This window comes from Heptranchias perlo, chromosome 23 (assembly GCF_035084215.1).
Source record: "Heptranchias perlo isolate sHepPer1 chromosome 23, sHepPer1.hap1, whole genome shotgun sequence".
NCBI classification, from domain to species: domain Eukaryota; kingdom Metazoa; phylum Chordata; class Chondrichthyes; order Hexanchiformes; family Hexanchidae; genus Heptranchias; species Heptranchias perlo.
Window position 1 is genome coordinate 16,567,017 of NC_090347.1, and position 27,534 is coordinate 16,594,550.

The 27,534-nt window shown below is 43.2% G+C and overlaps 1 protein-coding gene across 5 annotated transcripts in view; it reads left to right on the forward strand.

Moving 5' to 3' along the window:
• wipi1 (WD repeat domain, phosphoinositide interacting 1) overlaps positions 1-27,534 on the forward strand; it is a 63,035-nt gene that overhangs the window by 16,346 nt on the left and 19,155 nt on the right. For all 5 annotated transcript variants that reach the window (XM_068004074.1, XM_068004072.1, XM_068004071.1 and 2 more), the window contains 7 exons: positions 12,935-13,104; positions 16,711-16,807; positions 20,526-20,623; positions 21,635-21,727; positions 23,015-23,085; positions 24,414-24,521; positions 26,981-27,145. In XM_068004074.1, coding sequence (XP_067860175.1) covers positions 12,935-13,104; positions 16,711-16,807; positions 20,526-20,623; positions 21,635-21,727; positions 23,015-23,085; positions 24,414-24,521; positions 26,981-27,145 — 802 coding nt within the window. The remainder of the gene's footprint in view (positions 1-12,934; positions 13,105-16,710; positions 16,808-20,525; positions 20,624-21,634; positions 21,728-23,014; positions 23,086-24,413; positions 24,522-26,980; positions 27,146-27,534) is intronic.

A 27,534-nucleotide genomic window follows, 5' to 3' on the forward strand; every position in this document is an offset into this window, starting at 1 on the left:
CTCTGCTCACATCTGCAACAACAACTTGTATTTATAAGGTGGCTTTAACATAGAAAACATCCTTCACAGAGGTGCAATCAAAAGAAAATGGGCACTGAGCCAAAGGAAGTGACATGGGGAGGCAAGGAGGAAAGCTTGGTCACTGACAGCCTAGAATAAATACTTTGTTCAATTTTTTGAAGACTGACAAGTGCAGTTCAATCAAAATTACTCAGCATCCTTACAGGGAACACTAAGCGCCTATTCCAATGCCAAGTAAGCTCTGAGGCATACAGGGATCCGTTGTAGCTTAATCTATCCAGCCAAACTTCTACTTACAAGGGGAATATTTCCAGTCCCCATCAGTAAGAAAGTCACAGAACCAGACTGCAACATTTGCCAGAATTCCTGAGCTCCATATGCCTTTTCCTCCGTGCTGCACTCTCACTGAGTTGAAGAATATCTTGTATATAGTGCCTTATCACGTCTCCCAGAAACTTCCCAAAGCGGTTCACATGAATTATTGAATGCAGTCACTGTTGTTATGTAGCCAGAGTTCAAAATAAGTCTTATAGTAGTTTCCTACTCTTAACTAATCTCTTCAGGTCTTTAAAATGGCAGAACTCCTTATGTCCTTCAGTCTTTCCTTCTACAATCTTCAGGTTTTTAAAACTGAAGCTTGGCATCACCTAATCACGACTGGACTTATGTTGTCTTCTCTGCTCCTCTTTTCAACCTTCAGGGTTTCCTGCAATATGATCCTTGACCCTTAAACTGAGTTTCTTAATTTAAAAAAGAAGATAGACTAGAGTCACTGATCACTGTCAACATCAAAATGAATGGTTATTGGCCTTACCAATTCCCGTTCCTCCATGCGGGAAGTTCTTGAACTTTGCTTCACCCGCTCACCTAATAACACCACAGGTGAGATCAGGTATTCATCATGTGTTAGATTGTAGATGCAAGATGTTGTCTTGCCACTCAGTGGCACAACACGTCACCTTAGTGCCTCTTCAAGTGGATTATGGTGCCTCCTAAAGCAGTAGCATGGCCTCATTTATCTTACAACATCTCCACGGAAATGGTGGCTACTGTTGGCAGCAGCACTGTAAGGCAAATGTACTGTAAGATTATATCCTGTTCACTACCCCTCAATTAGATGTAGTATGTTTGTAAAAGGGGTGTCTTCTTTTTGCATATCATTGGACTTGTGACTGCACATGCAAAATGGGGAAGAGGTGACTTTGTGATACACGATGATTCATAAGAAACCTTGAGTAAATATACTAGATAAAAAAAAAACAATTTGAAGTACAGCGCTTCTAATAGACTGGGACGCTCACTCTAAACTGGCTCAGTGCACTTAGAAGGTAGACAGAATCCAGTGGCAATTTGTGGGATCCTCGTTGGAATCAATATCATAAGTGCAATAGAGGGAGCACGGTGTACTCTTATAACTTTAAGGCAAAGAACATGAGTGATTGGGGGAGGGGGGAAAAGGCACATGGAGTGCTAATAGTGAGAAAGTGCTGGTGATAAGCATGAAATATTGAGAAGCTGTGGGAGGAGAGTGCAACTGGTTGCAAGAAATCATAGGTCTAAAGTGTGACTGATCATCAGAAGTTACAGGCAGAGTGCGGCTGATAGTGGGATACTGCAGGAGGGGAGTGCACAACAGTGCGACTCATAGTGACAAACAGTGACTGGAGGCTATGCCTGATAACAAGAAAGGGCAGGCGGAGCGTGTAGGTGGAGAGCATATCCATTAGCAAGAAACTACAACTGGAGAATGTGACTGATACTGAAATGTGAGCGGAGAGCACAACTGTTAGTGAGTGACTGTGAGTGAGAGTGTGATTGTAAGTGAGAAACTACAGGAGGAGGGCATAGCTGATGATGAGAAACTGTGAGTGAGTCGTGTCAACGTAGGAATACGCAGATGTAGGAGGTCTGGCAGGGCTATTTGTATTGGCAAGAAACTGCAAAATGAGGGGTTGTGGGTCTCAGCTGAGAAAAGGTAGATTCAGAGAGGATGTAAGGAGACAATACTTTACTAAGAAGGTAGTTAGTTATCGGAGCAGCTTATCAAGGAGGCAGTAGAAGCAAGTAGCTTAGATATCATAGGTATCTATTTGTAGAGCCTCACGACTAAACTCATCATTTCACTGTTGCTGTTGACCCATTTTCACTAGGATTTGCACAACTGCAGCTTGACCCTCAGATTTTTTGAAATTTACAAGAGGTCAAATGGCTCTTTAGCTGCATCGCAAGTACATCATGATTGGCTGCAGTTTTTGTTGCCGCTAATGGAATTGCACTGCTCATAGTGAGAACTTAGGAATGCCACGCACTCCTACGATTCAATTTTATTAAAATGGTTGAAACATGCTTTCTTCCATTTTTTGGAACAGAGGTATGTCAGTCCCTATATGATTTATTGAGAGTCTACTTATGTGCTTATTCAGATTCAACTGTGCTGACTCTTTCAGATATATGGTAGATCAGTCAAAGGTAACATCGAACAGGACTGCAGCAACCTTACTAAATGCAGCAACAGGACTGCAGTTGCTTTTTGCATGTCTCCAACAAAGCCCAGCAGCAGGGTGCCCTCCTTTTTATACTGTTTTGCTTTTCCTCTCACTATCCCTGGAGCTGTAGCCTCCTTCAGGTGGGAGTGAATGGGTCGAGGATGATATCTGAGCTGTAGACTTCTTTACAGGTAGACATGCGAGATACGCAGGGGGCAGTGTCTGCGCTGCAACTTCTGTGTTCAGAACAAGCCAACTATATCACATCTACTTCTAACCAAGAGAATGAAGCATCCTGTCGTAGCATGGAACTCCATGCAGTGCCTTAGCTGAGAACTGATAGTACATAGAATTTACAGCACAGCCCAACTGGTCCATGCCGGTGTTTATGCTCCACACTAGCCTCCACCCACCCTACTTCATCTAACCCTATCTGCATATATTTCTATTCTTTTCTCTCTCATGTGTTTATCTAGCTGCCCCTTAAATGCATCTTTGCTAGTCACCTCAACTACTTCTTGTGGTAGCAAGTTTCACATTCCAGCTACTTTCTGGGTAAATACGTTTCTCCTGGATTCCTTATTGCATTTATCAGTCACTATCTTATATTTGTGTCCTCTAATTTTGGATTCCCCCACATGTGGAAACATCTTCCCTATATCTACCCTATCAAACCCCTTCATAATTTTAAATACCTCTATTAGGTCACATCTCAGCTTTCTCTTTTTTTTAGAGAAAAGAGCCCCAGCCTATTGAATCTTTCCTGATAGTTATAACCTCTCAGTTCTGGTATCCTTGAAAATATTTTTGCACCTTCTTCAATAGCGGGAAAGTTTAACTGACAGGGAGCTCTGAGATCTGAATCCTTGGAAATCTGGTTTAGAGACATGTGCCCTGCTGCCTGCGTAACCAGGTCACCTCTGCAGTAACATTCTTGGTAGCCTGTTTTTTAGTACAACCTTCTTGTACCTCAGTTTCAGAGGCAATATTGTGTGCTTCCTGTAGCATAAATAGTGATTGGGATTACAGGCCTAAAGTGAATCTAAAGAATGTTGATATGGGTATTAAACAACATGGGGGGGTGTCAGAGTGCTGGACTGCATTTGTAAACCAGCATGTAGTGGCTTGAAGTGCCAAGGCGGTGGGATTTACAGCCTTGAATCCTGACATGGCCTATTGTTCAATCTCAGATTACTGTCAGCAGAAGCTCAGGAACATGTCCACCCTCTCATATGCTGGACGTCCTACAAAAGCACTCTGAAATTGGGACCTAAATAAAAATAGTATAACATTGCCTTTGCAGGACTTACAAGTAGTTATACCATGGTAGAAGAGCCACTGACATTCACTGTTTAAGATTAGTCACTTGGTTGAGGTACTGGAGGGCTACAGGAGCCTACAGAACTGTATTCTAACCGTGTTTTCAGGAGACAAGAGGGGATTTTTTTTTTAAAAAGCAGCAATGATTACAACTTGGATGTATGAGAATAGAGACCAGCATGTTTAGTGTGTGTTAGCCAGCACTATTCCTCCTTATTCACACTTGTGTTAAAAAGAAGCAGCAATGTGAGGTGCAGCACTGGCACCAACAGCTTGCACCATGGAATGGAAGCGGGATTGGGCCTGCAGGCCTCTACATGCTGAGCTGGAGGTCTCCCCCTGGCACTGCTCCACTGGGAGGGAGAAAACTGTCAGAGAAAGAGTGACCGAGTCATCCTTTCTTTCCTATTTAAAATGACTTATAAGCATAAAAATGTAGGGAGGAACTTTCCAAGGATCTGTGCCATGTACTTTGCACACAATGGGCGACTTACTGGAAAACCAGCAGTAAAAGGAGGAGGGGTAGTAGTTGTAGAATAACCTGTAGCCTTCTGTAGCCATGGTCTCAGTTCCATATTAGGTGATGTACCTACCAACTGAGAAATCCTCTGTTAATTAGAAACCTGCTCCTATCTAAGAAACTAGTTTGTGTGAAAACCATTAAAGCTGAATTAAAATTGATAGTGTCGTTCAAAAATAAAGGCAAGAGGATTGTTATTTTGTTGAATTTGAGGATCTTGTCAACTTGTTGTCTCACGGTTTGTTTAGTAGAACCACATTCAGGTCTTCTATTGACTGGATTACAATCCCTGTTTTTTAGTTGAAAGATATCTGGCTGTACAAATGAATTCAATAAAGCATGATCCATTTTGTCTCAGGACTATATTTAGCAACCCGTATTTGATTGAGTAAGCTTGAAAAGTTTAATTGTGTATCAGAATATAACTGTTGTGTATCACTATTAACTGTGCTGCAGTGTTTCAATTGTTTCAAGTTACACTGCTGGTAACTTAAGTTCAAAGACTTTATTTGATAATATTCCCTCTTTAGGGACTGATTCATATTGGAGCACGATTCCACAGATGATGACAGTCCTATAGTACCCAGATGTTTTACAGATGTATGAGCCTAGACAGTGAGGCCTTGAAATTCTGGGGGCTGGGAGGGCAAATGTTGGGCAAATTGCCCGTGGGTGGGCTGCAATTTGGGTGGAACCCTTACTCGCTGGGATTTTGCCCTGTTTAAAGAATGGCCCAAATTCCAGTGGGGGAGTCTTTCACCTGCATCTGCCCACCTCACCCACATCAGAGGACAGCTTCGGGAGCATGTCTTGGGGCTACCCCAAGAATTTTGCTCATTGCATCCTCCACAATTGAAGCCACACCAGTTGACAGCTGGCATGAATTCTGCAATGGACCTTTTAAAGGACCCAAAAGGTTCCCTTGAACACGTAACTGAACCCAGAAGGAATCAGCTACCTTACAATTGAGACCCATATTTCCCTTTAAGGAAATAAATTAAAATTTTACAACTAGCTATTCGGCCATTGGAGTCTCACAACATGCTATATAGAATATAAAAATAAGGACAGAATGTATGACTTTAAAATTGGGTCTGAATTTTGTCTGCGTGTCCTGGTCCACTTCTCCTGTCCTATAACTCCACTTTACCTCTTCACCTGAAGACAACACTTGGTCTTTATTCACCGCATGAAACCCCACAAGAGAGTGACTAGTAATACGTTCAAAATCTTACATCTGCATAAACTTCCTGTCAACTTTTTTCATTATGATTTCCTATGTCCACACTTACAATGGAACTGCTGTAAACTCCTTCTGTCAGTGGAGGCACTGGATGTAGGAATTTATAATTAGAAATATAAAAATAAAGGCAGAATATATGACTTTAAAATAGGGATTGAAATACATGTGTGTCTCATAGAAACATAGAAAATAGGAGCAGGAATAGGCCATTCGGCCCTTCGAGCCTGCTCCGCCATTCAATATGATCAAGGCTGATACTCTATTTCAATACCATATTCCCGCTTTCTCCCCATACCTCTTGATGCCTTTTGTGTCTAGAAATCTATCTAGCTTCTTAAAAATATTCAGTGACTTGGCCTCCACAGCCTTCCGTGGTAGAGAAATCCACCACCCTCTGAGTGAAGAAATTTCTCCTCATCTCAGTCCTAAATGTCCTACCCCGTATCCTGAGACTGCGACCACTCGTTCTGGATCCCCCAGCCAGGAGAAACATCCTCCCTGCATCCAGTCTGTAGCCCTGTCAGAATTTTATACGTTTCAATGAGATACCCTCTCATTCTTCTCAACTCTAGTGAATAGATGATGTGGAGATGCCGGTGATGGACTGGGGTGGACAAATGTAAGGAATCTTACAACACCAGGTCATAGTCCAACAAATTTATTTTAAAATCACAAGCTTTCGGAGATTATCCCCTTCGTCAGGTGAATGAGTGAAAGGTTCTCAAATCGCATATCTTATATTAGGCTGGGACACCATCACACCAATCAAAAGGTGTCGTTGGTGTTCAGACAGATTAGCCACGGAGAACAGTACGTCCCAGTACACTGGATATACATTGTTTCAGATTACACAGACAAGAGACCCAAATGGCAGAGAAAGAGACCCAAATGGCAGAGAGAGAGAGAGAGAATATTAAAAACAGATAACTTTTTTTTCCCCTTGCTGGTGGGGTTACGTGTAGTGTGACATGAACCCAAGATCCCGGTTGAGGCTGTCCTCATGGGTGCGGAACTTGGCTATCAGTTTCTGCTCGACGATTTTGCGTTGTCATGTGTCTCGAAGGCCGCCTTGGAGAACGCTTACCCGAAGATCGGTGGCTGAATGTCCTTGACTGCTAAAGTGTTCCCCGACTGGGAGGGAACCCTCCTGTCTGGCGATTGTTGCGCGGTGTCCGTTCATCCGTTGTCGCAGTGTCTGCATGGTCTCGCCAATGTACCATGCTCCGGGGCATCCTTTCCTGCAACGTATGAGGTAGACAACGTTGGCCTAGTCACAGGAGTATGAACCATGTACCTGGTGGGTGGTGTCCTCTCGTGTGATGGTGGTATCCGTGTCGATGATCTGGCATGTCTTGCAGAGGTTGCCGTGGCAGGGTTGTGTGGTGTCATGGACGCTGTTCTCCTGAAGGCAGGAGAACATGGCGTAGTTTCTCCGCTCCGGGGAAGTACTGGACGACGAAGGGTACTCTGTTGGATGCGTCACGGGTTCCGCAGCCTTCAACATGTCATCGATGACGACGAACACCTCGCTAAGGCCATCCCCACGCCTCCACTACTCACCTTCAAACAGCCACCCAACCTCAAACAGACCATCGTTCGAAGCAAATTACCCTGCTTTCAGGAGAACAGCGTCCACGACACCACACAACCCTGCCACGGCAACCTCTGCAAGACATGCCAGATCATCGACATGGATACCACCATCACACGAGAGGACACCACCCACCAGGTACATGGTTCATTCTCCTGTGACTCGGCCAACGTTGTCTACCTCATACGATGCAGGAAAGGATGCCCCGGAGCACGGTACATTGGCGAGACCATGCAGACACTGCGACAACGGATGAACGGACACCGCGCAACAATCGCCAGACAGGAGGGTTCCCTCCCAGTCGGGGAACACTTTAGCAGTCAAGGACATTCAGCCACCGATCTTCGGGTAAGCGTTCTCCAAGGCGGCCCTCGAGACACACGACAACGCAAAATCGTCGAGCAGAAACTGATAGCCAAGTTCCGCACCCATGAGGACAGCCTCAACCGGGATCTTGGGTTCATGTCACGCTACACGTAACCCCACCAGCAAGGGAAAAAAAAAGTTATCTTTTTAATATTCTCTCTCTCTCTCTCTCTCTCTCTGCCATTTGGGTCTCTTTCTCTCTGTCTGTTTAATCTGAAACAATGTATATTCAGTGTACTGGGACGTACTGTTCTCCGTGGCTAATCTGTCTGAACACCAACGACACCTTTTGATTGGTGTGATGGTGTCCCAGCCTAATATAAGATATGCGATTTGAGAACCTTTCACTCATTCACCTGACGAAGGGGATAACCTCCGAAAGCTTGTGATTTTAAAATAAATTTGTTGGACTATAACCTGGTGTTGTAAGATTCCTTACTAGTGAATACAGGCCTAGTCGACCCAATCTCTCATACGACCCAATCTCTCCTCCTGGACTAATTATCCCCCAGCCTCTAAACTCGTTTCTCCTGAAAACAAGGGAGATCAACTGTATATGCAAATAAATTCAGACACTGATAAGGCTAGCTCAGTTTGCAAAAGATCAAGTTGCTATTACAATAAAGGAAAAGAATTTTAATCTGAGAAGCTGCATTAACACCCAACAACTTATTACCCTTTTTTCTTTACCTTGTTTTAAATGCAGATTTTCAAAAGTATTACCAACATCCGTATAAAATCACAAAGTCAAGAGCGAATCAGGAATTTATTTTTTATATCCCTAATTAACGCAACAATTAAAAAAAAATTGAGAGTGCAGAGCAAAGGCCTCAGAAGAGGGCACCACACCCAGTCACACAGCCCAAAATACTTGTTTTTACAAGACAGAGCTACTGCCCAGATTACAGTGTGTTTAAAATGTGGTTGTGTTTAAAAATATCAGTAACAACTGGAACTTGAAGCAGAATGCAGCCGCTTCCTGCCACATTTACATTCAGTCATAACAATGTAAAGTGATATTACTCAGCTCCAACGTTCAGCCGTTGACCGTCTCAGCCCCAGAATTCAGTCCCTGCCTGGGCTCCAGCACTCAGTCCCCGATCCAACTCAGCCCCAGCACTTAATCCCCAATTCGACCCCAGAATTCCATCCTCGCCTAGGCCTCAGCACAGGGCCTGACCCTTTTTATAAATATATTATGAGAAAAACAGTGGTAAAGGAAAATGTGGGCCCACTAAAAACAGATATAGGCGAGCCAATAATGGCCAGGAAGGAAATGGCAGACTTGTTAAATGGGTACTTTGTTTTCACAGTGGAGGAAGAGGATAATATGCCAACGGTACAAGGGGACCTATAAATAAGTCAAGGGGAGGAACTTAGTGAATTTAATATGTTTAAAATGGTAATGGAGAAAATAATGGGACTTAAGATAGATAAATCTTCTGGACGTGATGATTTCCACCCCAGAGTATTAAATGAAAAATGTGAGGAAATTGCAAATGCGTTAGTCATAATTTTCCAGAGCTCTCTAGATTCAGGAATTGTGCCTTTGGATTGGAAAATTGCAAATGTCACTCCATTATTTAAGAAGGAGGGAGAGAAAAACTAGTTTAACATCAGTTATCATCATAGACAGAGTTACTGAGCACTTGGATGTTTTAAACTGGATAGTCCGGCAGTGACGGATAGAATACTAGAGCCTGGTCTTCAGTTACTTCCAAGCCTTTATTCACAGAGCTCCACATTACACACACCACACCCTAGATAAACTCTCTTATGTATGGATACGAGTGCCCCAATTGATATGCACCACCTGAATACAATTAACAGTAATTGATATAAATCACATGGATACAATTAACATTGGACAAGTATGAGCTGATCCTCATGTATTTATGAAGGAAAGATCTTGTCTGACTTATCTAGTTGAATTTTTTGAGGAGGTCACTATCATGATGGATAGATGGTGAATATATGGACTTCCAGAAAGCATTTGACAAGGTTCCACATAAGAGATTATTAGCAAAAAATGAAAGCCCACAGAATTGGAGGTTGACATCAGTTGGGAGGTAGGAGACAGAGAGCAGGGGTAAAGAGAATATTCTGATTGGCGGTATATGACAATTAATTTTCTCCTGGGATCTGTAGTGAGGCCTCAGCTTTTCAGCATATATATTAATGACTTTGATGAAGGAATCGAGAGTTGTGATCCAAGTTTGTAGATGGCACTAAATTAGGAGGCATAGTAAGTTGTGTGGATGGGAGCAGGAAGTTGCAAAGGGGCATGGACAGACTAAAGGAGTGGGCAAAACTGTGGCAGATGGAGTTTAATGTAGGGAAGTGTGAGGTCATTCATTTTGGATTCGAGAAAGACAAATCAAAATATTTTTTTAATGATGAGAGACCTGGAGCTGTGGAGGAGCAAAGACGTTTGGATGTCCATGTGCACAAATCACTAAAAGCTAGTGCACAGGTACAAACAGTAATCAAAAAGGCAAATGGAATGTTGGCCTTTATCTCAAGAGGGTTGGAATTCAAAAGTTGAGGAAATGATACTTCATTTGTACAGAGCCTTGGTCAGACCCCATCTGGAGTACTGCGTTCAATTTTGGGCAACAAACCTCAGGAAAGATACAGAGAGTCAGAGGTGCCTGCTCGCTCCCTCCTTCCATCAGCCATTTATTCCTCAACTTGTTCCACAGTCTTTGCAGCCAGAATGCACCTCCCCTTTAAGAGATGCTAGCTGCCTTTAAGTAGCACCCTGGGCTCCCATTATCGCCCCCCCCCCCACTTTTAGGCGCGTGCAGCCAATAAATAGCGTGGGTACCGCTGGCTGCACACACAAATCACTATAATTGTAATTAGCAGGCAACGCGGATATTTATGCTGCCTGCATTAATAGTAACAGGTGTGGGTAGTCCGCGCCCCACCCTCCCCCCAGACCATTTTTGGATGCGATCCAATTTCAAGGCCATTACGTTTACAGGCCAACTTTAGTGGCCTCGGTAAACAAATGACTATTTTATAAAGTTGACTATTTGTTATTGATCTCTATTATAAGTTATTCAGGACCGCAAAAAGTGCCTTTACCAGATAAATGATTGCTGTATAGAGGTTGGAGTAAGCTCATTTTGCACTGTACACTTCACAGTTTAACAATTGCTGTATTTGATATATTTTAGAATAAGGCGAAGAAGAGATTGTAGAAGGACTCAGGGCAGTAAGAAAGACTGTCCTATTCTGTGAATCTCTCAGATTTCTCGCTCATTCCCCTTTTATATATTACACTATTATCACCCTCAGCAGAAGCCTGTGGTGGGAAATATAAATAGCCTGTGCCAGTGCCAATTGACGTCAAATCGTCATCGGATCTGGCTGTGGGCTGGCTGACTCCCTAGCAATGTGCTTTTAGCACTGCTGGCCTATGTGGACCTTTCCCCGACATCAAGAAAGATACTGGCCAGGCTGGCAAAGTCACAAATTCGTTCACTACTTCAGAGAGACTGCATGTTTGAATCTCATGCACGCACAGCTTTCCATGATGCTGAATCTGTCCTGCAGAATAAACAGGGCAAAGGCAGCACAATAACAACTAACTTCCAGCGCAAGCAGTTCAATAATATGCTGTTAAAGAGATTTGGAAACTCTGACATGTTCTCCTGTAAATATGTTGGACGTTTAAAGTGTTTTGACAGTATTGAGTTACTTATAAGAAGTGCACCATTCTTACACATGCAAGCCTATATTTTAGCAATCTTCCACTGAGCAGCTATTGTTGCATATAACTTATAAATAGCATGCATGCATTTCTGCTTTGTTTCTTCAATAATGAGTGGTATGTCCCAGAGGCAGCTCTGTAATATAAAAGGAGCATTAAAATTATCAGCCCCTAATTGGTTCCTACCCTGGCAATATTCTAAAATAGAATTGGCTCATTATTTTTATATTATTGAAAATAATCTGTTCTTATCTTAAGTTTTTTGTATATTTCATATACAAAAGTTATGCAAAACAAATATGGATATTTCACGTGCTTAGGACCCAGCCTCCTCAGGTGCAGTAGACTGCAATTTCATTTCATTTTTTGTACCAGTTTTTTTCCCTGCCCCTCTCTCTTGAAGATGTTGATTTCTTGCTCAGGTACAGTTCCATAGGCACCAGCCCACCTTCTTCATGCGCAGGGTGGGCTGTTTAACTGTGGGGATCATTATATCCAAACCTGTTCCTGTCTTCATCTGCCATCCACACACAAGCATTTTTATTTTTATTTGCTCTCAAGATGTGGGTAATACTGAGAAGGTGGCATTTATTGCCCGTCCCGAGTCATGGCAGCAATTGTTTTCACAACTGAGTGGTTTGCTAGGCCACTTCAGATAATATTAAGAGTCAGCCACGTATTGTGGACGAGAGTTGTATGGAGGATAGATCAGGTAAGAGTAGGTTTCCTTTCCTGAAGGACATTAGGGAACCAGTTGGGTTTGTATGATAATTTGACAGCTTTCTGGTGCTAGTCCACAAAGACTATTGAATTCAGTTTCATAGCTTGCTACGGTGGGATTTTGAACTCACGATTTCTGGGTTGCTAGACCAGTATCATAACCATACTTGGTAGTGTAAAAGTTAGTCGTACTAGTTGTCATTCAATAGTGGCCAGAAATGAGAACTTGGCTTAGAGGTAGCGTGCTTGACTCTGAATCAGAAGGTTATGGGTTCAAGTCGTACTCCAGGATTTGAGCACATAATTTAGGCTGACACTTTAGTGCAGCACTGTTGGAGTTGCTGTCTGATGTCTTTCCAATGATATGTTAAACTGAGCTTCTGCTGGCTCAGGTAGGCACAAAAGATGTCATGGCACTATTAGAAGAAGAGCAGGGGCGTTCCCCTGGTGTCCTGGCCAATATTTATCCCTCAACCAAATTTACCAAAACAGATTATCTGATCCTTTATTCATTGCTGTTTGTGGGACCGTGCTTTGCATAAATTGTATATAGCTCTTGCCTATATAGCCAAAGTAACTACGCTCCAAAAGTAAATAATTGGCTGTGAAACACTTTGGGACAACCTGAAAGGCACTATATAAATGCAAGTTGTTTCTTTCTTTAACCCGTGTCAGGTTTTTTCCCCCTTGGGTTAGGTGCCAACGGTATACTCTATGGATGGAATCTGGGACCCCCTCGTTTACATGGCTCAGCTATTCATTGTCTTAATCTGCTGAGCCATCAGGGGAGTCCTCATTCCACCTCTGTAACTAGCTACAAGACAGTTGTTTTCCACAGCTGTATGGGTGACCTATCTGCAGTCAAACTTGCATGAAAATTCTCTCCAAGTGTATAACGCTTTTAATGTGTTCCTCTCTTCCCCCTCCCACCCCCCTTCTCCCCATGCAGCAGACACGCCCGATGTGTATATTGTGGAACGGCTGTTTTCCAGCAGCCTGGTGGTCATTGTCAGCCTCTCAACACCACGGAGGATGAACGTTTATCATTTCAAGAAAGGGACAGAGATCTGCAACTACAGCTATTCCAATACCATCCTCACCGTTAGGCTCAACAGACAGGTAAGAGGGGTCACAGCTCAGCTGGCAGTGGTTAGAATAGCGACAAAGCAGTTTAGGACTGAGCAGAACAGAATGAATGGAACATGCTTTGTGTGCACCACAACTAAGAAATAATGGCGTGTTACTCAATTTCTTGCCTTAAACACCTAGTATTCATTATATTTATTACAAATCTTCAAATATTGCACTAAAAATAATGTAAATTGGAGAAAGAGTCAATTGTAAAATCTGACACCTGGGACTAGGGGGCAAATGCGGGTGCGTTGGGGGTGGGCGGCTCTGGCAATTAAAGCCGGTGGGATAACAGTTAAAGAGCCAAATGTACCTCACTGAGGTACTTAAGGCACTTTACCTGTGACAGATGAAGGGATTAGAAAGATTTTTAACTTACCTGAGCAGCTTGCCCACCGCTTCTGATTTACGCCTAAGGGCCGGATCAGGGAAAAAGAAATTAAATAAAAAACCATGCAAGGAAGTGAAAACACTAAATGCACCTACCTTTGAAATCTGCTCTGATGTCCGATGTCCCCCCTCTTCACCCTCCCGATGTCCCCCCTCTTCACCCTCCCAATGTCCCCCCCCCCCCCCCCCGGGTCTTCCCCTCTCCCCCGCCCGCTAGTCCAGCACTGGATCTTCCATTCTCTTCCCCCCCCCCCCCCCGCCCCGGTCTTCTGTTCCAGCGCCGGATGACGTCTTGCTGTCTCTCTTTCTCGTGCCCCCTCCCCCACCCACGCGTTGCAGCTCCTGACGGCAGCCAGCCTGTCAATCAGGCTAGCCCGAAACCCAGAGAGGACGTTAACCATTATCAAACAACGTGCGATCGCGTCCGAAACTTTAAGTTTGGTTCATGCGGGTTAGCCACGCGCCCAGTTACTGCAGTGCTCAGGAATAAATCTTTCTGTTAGAGGTGTTAGTGGATTGAATAGCCAGCTGATGCTCATTGTCAAGGCATAACAATGAATAGTGGCCATTAATGGGTGGAGTACCCTAAGGCATCTCAATCCATGACAAGGAATTGAAGCAGTCAGGAGAGGAGGAAAGAAAATTGGTGGGAAAACTGGGTTGTACATGTTACCATGGTACCAGCACCCCATGTGCACTCCGTGTCAGTAACGCAGCTTCACATCCATGGTTGATGACATGGTAAGCTCCTGACCTCAGCCAGGTCACCAGGATACTCCCTGCAGACAGTAAGAAAAATCAGAGAATGAGCTAACTGGGACCACCTTCCAGTAATATACAGAGTAAACTTTATAACATTCAGGCTGCCGGTCAGATGCACCCAGTATTAAGTAGCTGGCTTTCTTTCTCAATTTTAAGATTGTTTTGCATACATAACAATATATGATGAACAAACAAAATACTGGGAAGTGAAATGAGGCTCTTTTATATTTTAGTGCCAGTTTTGGGAGGGTATCGACCCCTCCAACACTGTTCTCCCCATTCACATTTCTACCTGGCACTGTTCCCCATCAATCAAAGTAAGCCTGGCAGTTTTTATTTCTAACTACAGCCAAAGGCAAGAGAAGCCTGTGCTCGGCCTCGATTGCAGGCATGGCTTTAAAAGTTCAAGAGCCGAAACAATGGTATATTATCAGAGCTACAAGTTTTAAATATAGTGCATTAGACTGTAACTACCATTAGTACAAGTATACCATGTAAGAAATTTTGAAACTTAGGCCATCAATTTGACTTTTGGCATGCTTTGCTGAGAACTATTTTCTTGAAAGCTGGATTATCCAATGTTATGTCTCTCTTTCTTTCCCTGTCCCCACCTTGACTCAGTGGTAGCACTTTCGCCTCTGACTCAAGCCCCCCTCCAGGACTTGAACACATAATCTAGGCTGACATTCCAGTGCAGAACTGAGGGAGTGCTGCACTGTCGGAGGTGCCATTTTTCACTTGAGACGTTAAATTTAGGCCCTCTCGAGTGGATGTAAAAGATTCCACGGCAGTATTTGACGAAGAGCAGGGAAGGTCTCCCCATGTCCTGGCCAACATTGTGGAACCTTGCTATGTGCAAATTGGCTGCGGCATTTCCCCACATAATGACAGTGACCACATTTCAAAAGTAATTCCTCAGCTGGGAAGCGCTTTGGAACGTCCTGAGTTCATGAGAAGCACTATATAAATGAAAGTTCTTCTTTCTTTCATTCTCCCCACCCCCCTCAGTTGTCAGTGGCACCTCTTTGTTCTATAAACCTTGTTCTATAAACCACACCAGGTAACAGCAGCAGGCTTCCTTTACGCTGTAAGGGCAGGTGCGCCTTGCAGATCTATGCTAGTGGTACATATGATGCTGCTCCCTAATTGCTCCTTAGTAGTCCTGGGCCAGTTTACTGTTTGAGTCGAATGTGACTGGCAGATGCCACTCCCCAATATGGTGTTGTATTTCAGCTGAACGTAATTAGATTACATAGAGATTAATTCAAAATATGTTGGCAATCCTGGGCAGAATTGAAGGAAAACGAGCTGCTTTAATGTATCTGATTGTGTGCTTCATGTTCTAGAATCATAGAAAGGTTACAGCATGGGAGGAGGCCATTTGGCCCTTCGAGTCCGTGCCGGCTCTATGCAAGAGTAATCCAGTTAGTCCCACTCCCCCGTCCTCTCCCCAAAGCCATGCGCATTTTATCCTTTCAAGTACTTATCCAGTTCCCTTTTGAAGGCCATGATTGAATCTGCCTCCACCCCCGGCAGTGCATTCCAGATCCTAACCACTCGCTGCGTAGAAAAGTTTTTCCTCATGTCACCTTTGGTTCTTTTGCCAATCACCTTAATTTGATGTAATTTCGGAAGCAAATTACTCACTTCTGCTAAGGTGGACAGTCTAATGAGTGTTAGGTACAAATTTCACCCAGATAAGGAAACAACTAATACAAATCACCGGCTTTGATCTTCATACATTTACAGTCTATTATGTTTACTTTTCTGCAGGCCTTTGAAGGGCAATTAGTTGTGATAGCTGCCTCAACAAGGGGGTCCTGTTTACCCCGACAGTCAACTCTGCTGGAAGGTAGCAAATGTTACCCCGCTATTCAAGAAAGGAGGGAAAGAGAAAACAGGGAACTAAAGGCCAGTTAGCCTGACACCAGTCGTCGGGAAAATGCTGGAATCCATTATTAAGGAAGTTGTAAGAGGGCACTTAGAAAAATCATAATACGATTAGGCAGAGTCAACATGGTTTTATGAAAGGGAAATCGTGTTTGACAAACTTATTAGAGTTTTTTGAGGATATAACTAGCAGGGTAGATAAAGGGGAACCAGTGGATGTTCTAGTATTTGGATTCTCAATGTTATTCTGCATCTCTCAGAAATTACATAGATTTACATAGAAATTACAACACAGAAACAGGCCGTTCGGCCCACCTAGTCAGGTTTGGTGCTTATCACCCAGACGAGCAGCTTATATCGGGATTGAATGTGCAAAGAGCTGCACTTCAGCAGGATGCCTTGTGCAGTTTAGGAGATGCTGGTTGACTACCCAGTTCTAAAGTACAATCTAAGAAACACGACTTTTCAGTTTGTACAGGTATGCTGCTAATCAAGACCAAGAATGCTCTAAACCCCCAGATTATGACACTTTACTCCATTTTCCCACTACAGAGGCTGATAGTCTGTTTGGAGGAGGCCATTTACATTCATAACATCAAGGATTTGAAGTTACTGAAAACCATTCAAGATATACCACCGAACCACACAGGTGGGTGAAAACTAAGCTAATGGGACCTTTTCATCTCAGCAGCTAAAAGTCTGGACTCAAAATTCCAGAAGTTTCCTTTGTGTCACTTCAGCTTTGAAATTATGCTGTGGCATAATAGCATGAAAATGAGGAAAGCTATCATAAGATTGATTTACACAATTATTTGACAGACGTCTGTCTCTTGGCTGTTTTTTAAATGGCAGTCACAGCTGTTTTTCGAATTTTTTTTATTCCAGTGAGGAGAGATAGCAAATTAAAAGATTCTTCCACTTTCAGTTTTATTCTCAAAAGAGGAAGTAATGAATAGCAACTTCCTGGACATAGCTTTGACAGCCAAAGGCAAAAATGGTGTGATATAATTAAACCCAAGTAGTTTCCAACAGCCACAGTTGTGCTCAACTCAACACATGCACACTTCAATAGAACGGTACATGACTTTATACGCAATTATAATTTGTCTCGAGCTGTCCTTTGACGGTATGGATAACGTCTTGTGTTACTGTATTGCTTTGTCTTTTTTAGTGAACACTGTAGCCTATAAATGGTTGTGCGAAGTAAAGAAAAGAGAAATTTGAAGCACAAGTGATCTGGCTAATGTTTGCTTCAAATTCAGGGCTGTATTCCTAATGTCTGAAGTACTTTTCTTCATGTGTGTTGACATGCTAGAATCTATTATTAAGGACGTAGTAACAGGACACTTAGAAAATCTTAATATGATTAGGCAGAGTCAATATGGTTTTATGAAAGGGAAATTGTGTTTGACAAATCTGTTAGAGTTTTTTAAGGATGTAACTAGCAGGGTAGATAAGGGGGAACCAGTGGATGTAGAATATTTGGATTTTCAAAAGGCATTCAATAAGGGTCACACAAGAGGTTGTTACATAAGATTAAGGGTCATGGGGTTGGGGGTAATATATTAACATGGGTTGAGGATTGGTTAACGGACAGAAAACAGAGAGTAGGAATAAAAGGGTCATTTTCGGGTTGGCAGGTTGTAACTAGTGGGGTGCCGCAAAGATCAGTGCTTGGGCCTCAGCTGTTTACAATATATATCAACGACTTGGATGAGGGGACTAAGTGTAATGTATCCAAGTTTGCTGATGATACAAAGCTGGGTGGGAAAGTAAGCTGTGAGGAGGATGCAAAGGGATATAGACAGGCTAAGTGAGTGGGCGAGAAGATGGCAGCTGGGGTATAATGTGGGGAAATGTGAAATTATCCACTTTGGTAGGAAGTATAGAAAAGCAGAATATTTTTTAAAAGGTGAGAGACTTAAAAACGTTGGTAGTCAGAGGGATTTGGGTGTCCTTGTACATGAATCACAGAAAGTTAACATGCAGGTACAGCAAGCAATTAGGAAGGCAAATAGTATGTTTGCGTCTATTGCAAGGGGGTTGGAGTAATTATATAGGCCTGTGGTGAGACCACACCTGGAGTACTATGTACAGTTTTGGTCTCCTTACCGAAGGAAGGATATAATTGCCTTAGAAGGGGTGCAACAAAGGTTCACTAGATTGATTCCTGGGATGAGAGGGTTGTCCTATGAAGAGAGATTGAGTAGAATGGGCCTATTTTCTCTGGAGTTTAGAAGAATGAGAGTTGACCTCATTGAAACATATAAAATTCTTAGAGGGCTTGACAGGATAGATACTGAGAGGCTGTTTCCCTTGGCTGGAGAGTCTAGAACCAGTGGTCATAGACTCAAGATAAGGGATCAGCCATTTAGGACCAAGCTGAAGAAAAATATCTTCACTCAGAGGGTTGTGAATCTTTGGAATTCTCTACCCTAGAGAGCTGTGAATGCTCAGTCGTTGAGTATATTCAAGACTAAGATCGATGGATATTTGGACACTAAGAGAATCAAGGGATATGGGGATCGGGCGGGAAAGTGGAGTTGAGGTAGAAGGTTGGCCATGATGTTATTGAATGGCGGAGCAGGCTCGAGGGGCTGTATGACCTACTCCTGCTCCTATTTCTTATGTTCTTATGGTTTAATGAATTTGCTATAGGGAAATAGGGACTGTTGAGGTGAGATGAGGTGAGCAGAGAAGTACACATGCACAGGTTGGTGGCTGCAGTTGATGTGGACTAGCCTATCATTTTGCACACACTAGGGGGGATTTTAACTTCCAGGCAGCTGGCTGGCGGAACAGGCAGGCTGGCTGCCCAATACCTGCAGCGGGATGCCCAGCCCAGTTTGAGGGCCAAGCTTCATTTTTCTGGCGAGCTGTAGGCTCCAAAAATGCTTCCAACTACAGTCCTCCAGCTTTGGGTCTGCACAATATCAGGTCGACCCGGCCGGTAGAAAGATAGGTCCCGGTGGGGGGGAGGGGGGGAGGGGGAGGGACAACAGTGGTCCACATTATTCTTATGGAGCCCGGAGGAGCACTCCTGTTTCTAAGGCACCAAAAAATAATTTTAACGCTTACTTTTTTGGATATCTTCCTCTTGCCTGCCAGGTTTTACTGAGCAGAGCGCCCATGGCACTTGCCCCTACTTTGTGTGCTACGTCAGAATCCAGATCTTTGAATCCATGTACATAAGTCTGAAAGCCATTTTCTCTTCTTTGATGAAGTCTTTTTGTGAGGGAAGTGGCAGAAGGGGAGAAGGTTGAGGCAGAAACAAATGCTTATAATAATACATGCACAGAAACCAGGATACAGAAATAGAGACTCACCAAAAGAGAAAGAAGCCCTCAGAGAGAGAGAAAGACATGCTCACAGAGTGAGAACAAATGAGAGAGGTTAAACATTCATGTACAGAGAGACACTTCTGCACAATGCAGGCTCACTAATAGACTGGAGTGCTTAGCTTGTTCCTATATTATAATGGTATGAATGGCCACCTTCTGCGCTGAAATGTCTATAATTTAATGCCTCAGTTACAGGAAATATGAAACAGAAGTGCAGAGGAAACCTTGTTTACCCACATAAACCGGGTTAACGCTGCACTTCCGGTGAAGTTACAGCCGCGGAACGGGAGCAGCACCGAGGAAATTCCCTGCCATAATTTAGGCTGACACTTCACCGAGGGGAATCCTGCATTGTTGAAGGTGCTTTCAGATGAGATGTTAAACCGAGGCCCAATCTGCCTGTTCAGGTGGATGTAAAAGATCCCATGGCACTATTTGAAGATGAACAGTGGAGTTCTCCTGCTATTCCAGCCAACATTTATCCATCAACTAATACCACCAAAACAGATTAATCAGGCATTTCTCTCATTGCTGTTTGTGGGTCCTTGCTGTGCACAAATTGGCTGTCGTGTTTGTCTACAAAACGTAATTGATTACACTTCGGAAGTAATTCATTGGCTGTGAAGTGCTTTGGTGACATCCCCAGGACATGAAAGGTGCTATATTGATGCAAGTTCTTTATTTTTACTTACATTCACAATCCACTCTCATGTTAAGACCTTAATTGTTCCATACGCCACTCTGCTATAGCTGTTCACTATTATAACCTTATCCGTGATGCATTTGATGCTTTGTAATGATACTTTCACTGTTGCACTGTAATTTCAAATGGTCTACCCTCTCCCACTATTACAATTCAGAAGTTATTTATGCACCATTGAAAATGAGCCTGGTGTATCTCTGTGGTCTAACTTAGTCCTGATAGGTTCACATTTTTTTCAGTTCACTCTGTAAGTAGATTAAGCATCATCGATGTAATATCACGTGCTGCACATTCTAACATCCTGTTTTGCCTGTTCTTCCCAGGTCTCTGTGCACTTTCCATCAATCATTCCAACTCATACTTGGCATATCCTGGCAATGCCACAATAGGAGAGATAGTGATTTATGATACAAATAACTTGGTGAGTCTGTACTTAAATGGGAGACAGTAATGGTTTTCCATTTATACTGGTGTTGCAACTTAACTGAGCATTTTAAGCCTTGTAGTGAGTGAGAGAAAGAGAATCCTTATTTTCTACCATCGTGATTCTTCCTTCAGTTGGCATGATATGATGGTTTAAGCGTTGACTTCTCCATTGCAACCATGTTCCACCATCCGTAATCATGAATTAGACTTTAGTAGGGCGGGACTGATGCTTACCTCTGATCCTTGAGGCGTTAGAGATGGCAAGGAGTGCTTCATTTAAAGGCTTGACTGAGTGAAATTATGAAAACTTTACCCGTTGAAAGCAGCCTAGTTCCGGTGATATTTGAGGCCAGGATTCAAATTCAAGCCTTCTGCATGACGGTTCCATTAAGTTAGGTGTGAGCCATGCTCAGTAGTAGCGTTTCCGCCTCCGAGTCAGAAGGTTGTGGGTTCAAGCTCCACTCCAGAGATTTGAGCACATAATTTATGTTGACACTTCAGTGCAGTACTGAAGGAATACTCCACTGTTGGAGGTGCCGTCTTTTGGATGAGACTTTAATCCGAGGCCCCGTCTGTCCTCTCAGGTGGATGTAAAAAATCCCATGGAATAATTTGAAGAAGAGCAGGGGAGTTCCCTCTGGTGTCCTAGCCTATATTTATCGAACAAGCATCACCACTAAAACATGATATGATGGTTTGTGGGACAAATTGGCTGCTGCATTTTCCTAAAATACAGCAGTGACTACACTTTAAAAGTAATTAATTGGCTGTAAAGTGCTTCGGGACATCCTGAGGTCATGAAAGGTGCTATATAAATACATGCATCTTCTTTCTTACTGAAAACTATTGCATCCAATCTGAATTAGTAACTTCACTTAGTAACTTTAGTAACATGTCCAGCCCAAGTAATCTTATCTTAATTAGCTTAATTTGTAGCTATAATTTGTAGCTTTTTGATGTGATTACTTTGTATATTAGCTTTTTAATGCTCAAATTCTCCCATCAGCACAGTGTTTCCGTAATTCCTGCACATGATGGCCCACTTGCTGCTCTAACCTTCAACTCCACGGGTTCAAAACTGGCAAGTGCCTCAGAAAAGGTATTCTTACTGCTCAGCTATTTAATTGTGTATTCCTTGGCTCCATTTTGATTTTTGTTTTGAGAGGTGGTTGTACAGTACACCCTAACAATCATCTGGTGATAATTGTTCGGGTCACTTCAATAGAAATAAAAACCAGGAGAGATGTAAAACGGGCTGTCGACTCGCTATCACCCGTTTTACACTATCACACAAAGTCAAGATCTCCCCGTTAACTCTTATTTCCCCTTCGGTGGGAAAACATCTAAACTGGGTTCAGCAACTCTCTCTCTCTCTCTCTCTCTCAAGGGTATGGTTGAGGTCAGAATCGCTGAGGTTTTATGAAGGTGGAATGGCTGGAATTTATGTTCATTTTCAAAGACACAAAACTGTCGATGTTTATTTCTGCTATTTTGCCATTTCACTTCATACGGTCAAACTTCCATGTTGTCAAGTGGCATGTCTCAGCAATTTTTCTGCTCAGGGATTCCTCTTTTTGCATGTGACCTCCCCTCCCAGGTTAATGTTTTACCTATTTTTGAGTACATTCACCCACAGAGGTAGAGTTTGAGTTTTTTTTTATTCATTCATGGGATGTGGGTGTCGCTGGCAAGGGCAGCATTTATTGCCCATCCCTAATTGCCCTTGAGAAGGTGGTGGTGAGCCGCTGCCGTGAACCGCTGCAGTCCTTGTGGTGAAGGTTCTCCCACAGTGCTGTCAGGTAGGGGATTCCAGGATTTTGACCCAGCGACGATGAGGGAACGGTAATATATTTCCAAGTGGGGATGGTGTGTGACTTGGAGGAGAACGTACAGATGGTGGTGTTCCCATGTGCCTGCTGCTCTTGTCCTTCTGGTGGTAGAGGCAGCGGGTTTGGGAGCTGCTGTTGAAGAAGCCTTGGCGAGTTGCTGCAGTGCATCCTGTAGATGGTACACACTGCAGCCACGGTGCACCGGTGATGAAGGGAGTGAATGTTTAGGATGGTGGATGGGGTGCCAATCAAGTGGGCTGCTTTGTCCTGGATGGTGTTGAGCTTCTTGAGTGTTGTTGGAGTGCACTATGTGCATGTCAGAATGATTCATCACAAATGATGCTCATTGTTAGAATGTAATTCAACTCATCAGAAATTAAAATCAATTGCAGATTCGAAGGGGGACGGAAAACAATTAATTAAAGCAAGAGGCTTGGAAAAGTCAACCTTCTTATGAAAAATTTTGACTGTTTGAAGTGCTGATTGAGATCTTTGCTTTTATGACCTTTTCTGTGGCTGTAAATTGTGGAGCCTTATTCACTCTGAATGTTCTGCAGGGTACAGTTATTCGTGTCTTTTCCACCCCTGAGGGACAGAAACTCTATGAATTCAGGAGAGGAATGAAAAGGTAATTCCAGGCATGTGTTTGAAAATTATATAAAGTGACTTTGAGTTTGATTTTACTTTTTTTGTATTTTTTTGTCCCATTTATAAATTTATTTTATTCAGTTTTGTGTTCCTTTTTAGTCTCCCCACTGCATGTCTCACTGTTTGGCCTAGAGAGCAGGCACACAGCCTGCTCCGGGGCCAGTGACATTGCTTATTTGAGCTGACTGTGAAAGCTGCACAAAAATATCTGAGGGTGGCCTATTCTCTGATTTTCCCTCCCTTGGGGGAAAAATCTGAACCGGGTTACAGCAGCTCCCTTAAGGTGAGGAACTGCTCTCGTGAAGCGGTCATGGCCTCGAGCCTTCAAGGAGCAGCACGCTTTTACACCTATAAAGAAGCTGCTATATGTTTGAGTTCTGGAAAATAACTTTTCTATTTTCTCTACATTTCCACCAAATGCACTGAATGCTCCCAAGGTGGAAAAGTCTGAATGCCATTCATGTCCCATGTCAGATTTTGGACAAGTAGTAAGTGATCATCCGCACTGCGATAGGTCAGGCTCCTTCAGTGGCTCAGAATATTTATCTAGTCAGTAACTGAGCCACACAAATCAGAAAAGTTGCAGATTTGGTCTCTGGTTTGTGCTGAATTAACTGATCTCAACTGGGGGTCGCAATAGGGCACCACAATTGACCTCCGCTCCCCTGGGTTAGGAAGCGGTAAATCAGCCAGGATTCCTACACCTGATTGCTGTCTAGTGATACCCCTTCTGGAAAAGCGCATCTGTGACATCTGGCAGATGTTGGGGTAGCATCCACCTGCTCCGACAGGAAGGGTCGTAAAAAGCAATGAGGTAAGTTTGCTCCTAAGAGAGCGACTTGGAGGCATTTCAAAGGTAATCGATTAACTCCAGGATCAATCACCTTTATAGTTGGAGCTTCTGGGACCTTTTCTGGGCCTCAGCAGATTGCGTGCCAGTTCTCACCTGGCATGAGACTCGCTGAGGTTTTATGAAGGTGGAATGGCTGGAATTTCTCATGGAAGCCCAGGAATTTCCCTAGACACACTACCCATTGATGTAGTGGGGTGGGCAGAAGACATACCCACAGCCCAACTACTGTGTTAACTGTTATAAGTTCAGTGGAAACCCAATGTAACAGATTATGCCCTAAATTCCTGTCCCCCTTCAGGAATCATACAAATTCCCCTTTTGGTCCCAGGAATTTTGGGGCCAGGTTATTTTGTTGCTGCATTGCACATGTGGGTAATTTCATTCTGCACCATTTTTGTGCCCTTTATCGTTATAGCGTTATGATTTTGATACAGTCTAATTTTCTTCTGCAACAGGTATGTAAATATTGGCTCACTGGCATTCAGCAAAGACTCCCAGTTCCTGTCAGCATCAAGTAATACAGAAACTATTCACATCTTCAAACTTGAACAGCCCAGCCAAAGGTACAGTAGTCCCTCAAAATGTTCCCTGCTAGGACTGGACTAGACGTTCAGTCATTCACATTACTTTCTGTCAGACAGCCGGACTCCTAGGGAGGGCCAAAGCCAGACAGCTAAAGTTGTTATTCTTTCAACGCAGGCTCCACTTTATAAGTTTAGATATTTTCTACTTGACTCACTCATTCCTCTGTCATCTTGTTTAAACCATGACTTCAGCTTTGAGTAACATTTCCCACCTCCCAATCTTAGTACAAAATCAGTGACTTGCATCAGACTGTATAAATAGTCTATCTGGATATCTGGCCAATTTTAACCAAGAAAATACTAGTATATGTATTCAGGGCGTTAATGTGAAGTTAGTTTAACAGAAGGATTAAGCAAAAATGAACCTTTGGCAACACCATCTGAGTTTGAGTTATTCTGTCTGTGGTCCTGTGAGAATAATGGTTTAAGTGCTCAATTTATATTGTTGCTTTCCCAACAGTGACAGTGTAAGTGAGGTAGATCAGTACAGACTCAGCCCACCAGCAGTCAGAAGACGTGACCACCTCCGTTAGCAATTGCAGTTCTCTTTACTTGACTGCAAGGTGCTGTGATGTCTCTGTAGATGCCTGGAGATACTTGATATGGTGGTGTCCACGACCTATTGAGGCAAAAGGCCACCTTGTTGCATTGCTGTCTCACTCCTGCTGAACGTGTACATATGTTGGCATTGGGTGTGGACGATGGGCAGTGACATGATTGGGTTTGGCTGTGTTGGATCCATGTTCAAAAAGCCTGTGAACACTCATTGTTCAGGCTTCTAGATGATTTGGGCAAGATACCAGAAAGCCACCGATAATCCCGCTACCTTCAGGGGAAGAGGAGTAAATAAATCACAGAATCTTACTGCAGAGAAGGTGGCTATTCGGCCCATCATGCTTGTGCCAGCTCTTTGAAAGAACTATCCAATTAGTCCCACTCCCCTGCTCTTTCCTCAAAGCCCTGCAAATTTTGAAAGTTACTATTGAATTTGCTTCCACCACCCTTTCAGACATAACAATTCATGGTGTAAAATAATTTCTCCTCATCTCCCCCCTGGTTCTTTTGCCAATTATCTTAAATCTGTGTCCTCTGGTTATCAACCCTCCTGCCAGTGGAAACAGTTTCTCCCTATCTACTCAATCAAAACCCTTTATAATTTTGAACACTATTAAAGCTCTCCTTAACCTTCTCTGCTCTAAGGAGAACAATCCCAGCTTCTCCAGTCTCTCCACATAACAAGTCCCTCATCCTTGATACCATTCTCGTAAATCTCCTCTGCACCCTGAGTTCTTGTAGCTCAGAGACACAGTAGCTGAGAGATATTTTGAGGGGCGTTAGAAATTTGGAGGACTAATCCAAGTGTATAAAAGAAATAAAGCAAAATAGTCTCCCCTGGCCCCTCTACCATTTTAAAATATCATTCAAGCTGCAATGTTTAAAGTTTGCCAAGCCACACTCTCGAACCCGGATCCGGCATCTATGAGATTCCAAGCAAAAATGTTTTGAATTCTTAAACTGAAAATAGCAGTGTTTAAACTACGAGTTGGCGTTCCCTCATGCTAACCGCTGGACCATTTTTGCTGCAGTGCATTTTCCCACCACATAGAGACACCACACCACCTTTTATTTCATCTATTGTGCTGCATAAGTAAAACCCGGGCCAATAAAAATAAAATGAGCCAACACATCCCTTGACAGTGCTGATTTTTTAATATATTGTGCACACTGTTATAATCTTCCGGAGACTAATAGTACAAAGAATAGTTGTCTTTCATGTCTCGACCTCCCCTTTTATTGGGCTGTAAGCAAAACATTAGAGAAAGCAAGTCAACACAGGTAAACTATGAACATCTGTTTATCAGTTGGTTGCCTGACAACTTTCTAACTACACTGTTGGACTCCTGACACAAAAGCATCATGGCTGGAAATCCCAGCCTCAAATGGCATTCCAGTTCCCCTGACCACAGATCAGGCACGGCCACTGAGCAGGTTCCCAGTGTTCTCAGTCTGCTCGCTACACTGCTCTGCATCCAACCACCTTCTCTGCTCAGCACTGTCACGTTGGCCAGTCAAAGATGCTTTGAGTCTTTTGATGGCGAAGGCAAGTGATTAGTAAAAAATGCTGCAAAACCATTGGACAGGTGAGGGAAAAATGTGAAAATTACACAGCAGAATGAACATTTAATCCTATGCCTTGATAATGGCCCTTATTGATGATGTAGATGACGTGTGTCGTTTCTTTACAATTTTATCAACTATTATGTGGAAAGTGCCAAGTAGCATTAACTTACTGCTGCATTCCCATCACAGTCTGTAGGATAGATAGGTTTGGCTTTATATTAATTGAGCTGAAAAGATAAAGAATACTCAGGTAATAGACACTGACAGACACATATGTTGAGTCTCTGATCTCTGAAATGTAATCTTGATTACACCAGGCCCCAGGAGGAGTCTCCAACTTGGAGTGGATATATGGGGAAGATGTTTATGGCAGCCACTAACTACCTCCCTACCCAGGTGTCAGGCATAATGAACCAGGATCGAGCATTTGCCACAGTACGTCTCAACTTCTCTGGTCAAAGGAGCATCTGTATGCTCGCTATGTGAGTAGACATGACAGAAACATAATTAGAGTAAATAGATAGTTACCTGCTAAGCTGGTAGTTTTACTAAATGTAACTTATTAACATTTTGTGTCCACGGTATTTGCTACAAGTAGTTTCATCCATCCAGGGGGTAAGTGCTTAATAGCTTCAGTTCCTTTTATATTCTACCTGTCATTCATGGCAAACTAAAAAATCCTAATACAGTTTCCTGCCATTTCTACCGTGATCCCGCCTGAAATTGGGCAGGATCGTGGAGGAAAATACCCCTCCCCGTGCAGAAGCATAGGGCATGAAAATCCTTGAGGTTTCCGCTGGACTCTGTTTCTGGCCGTTTCCGAAATACCTTGTAAGTTATGGAATGTCCACCCACCCTCACACAGCAAACG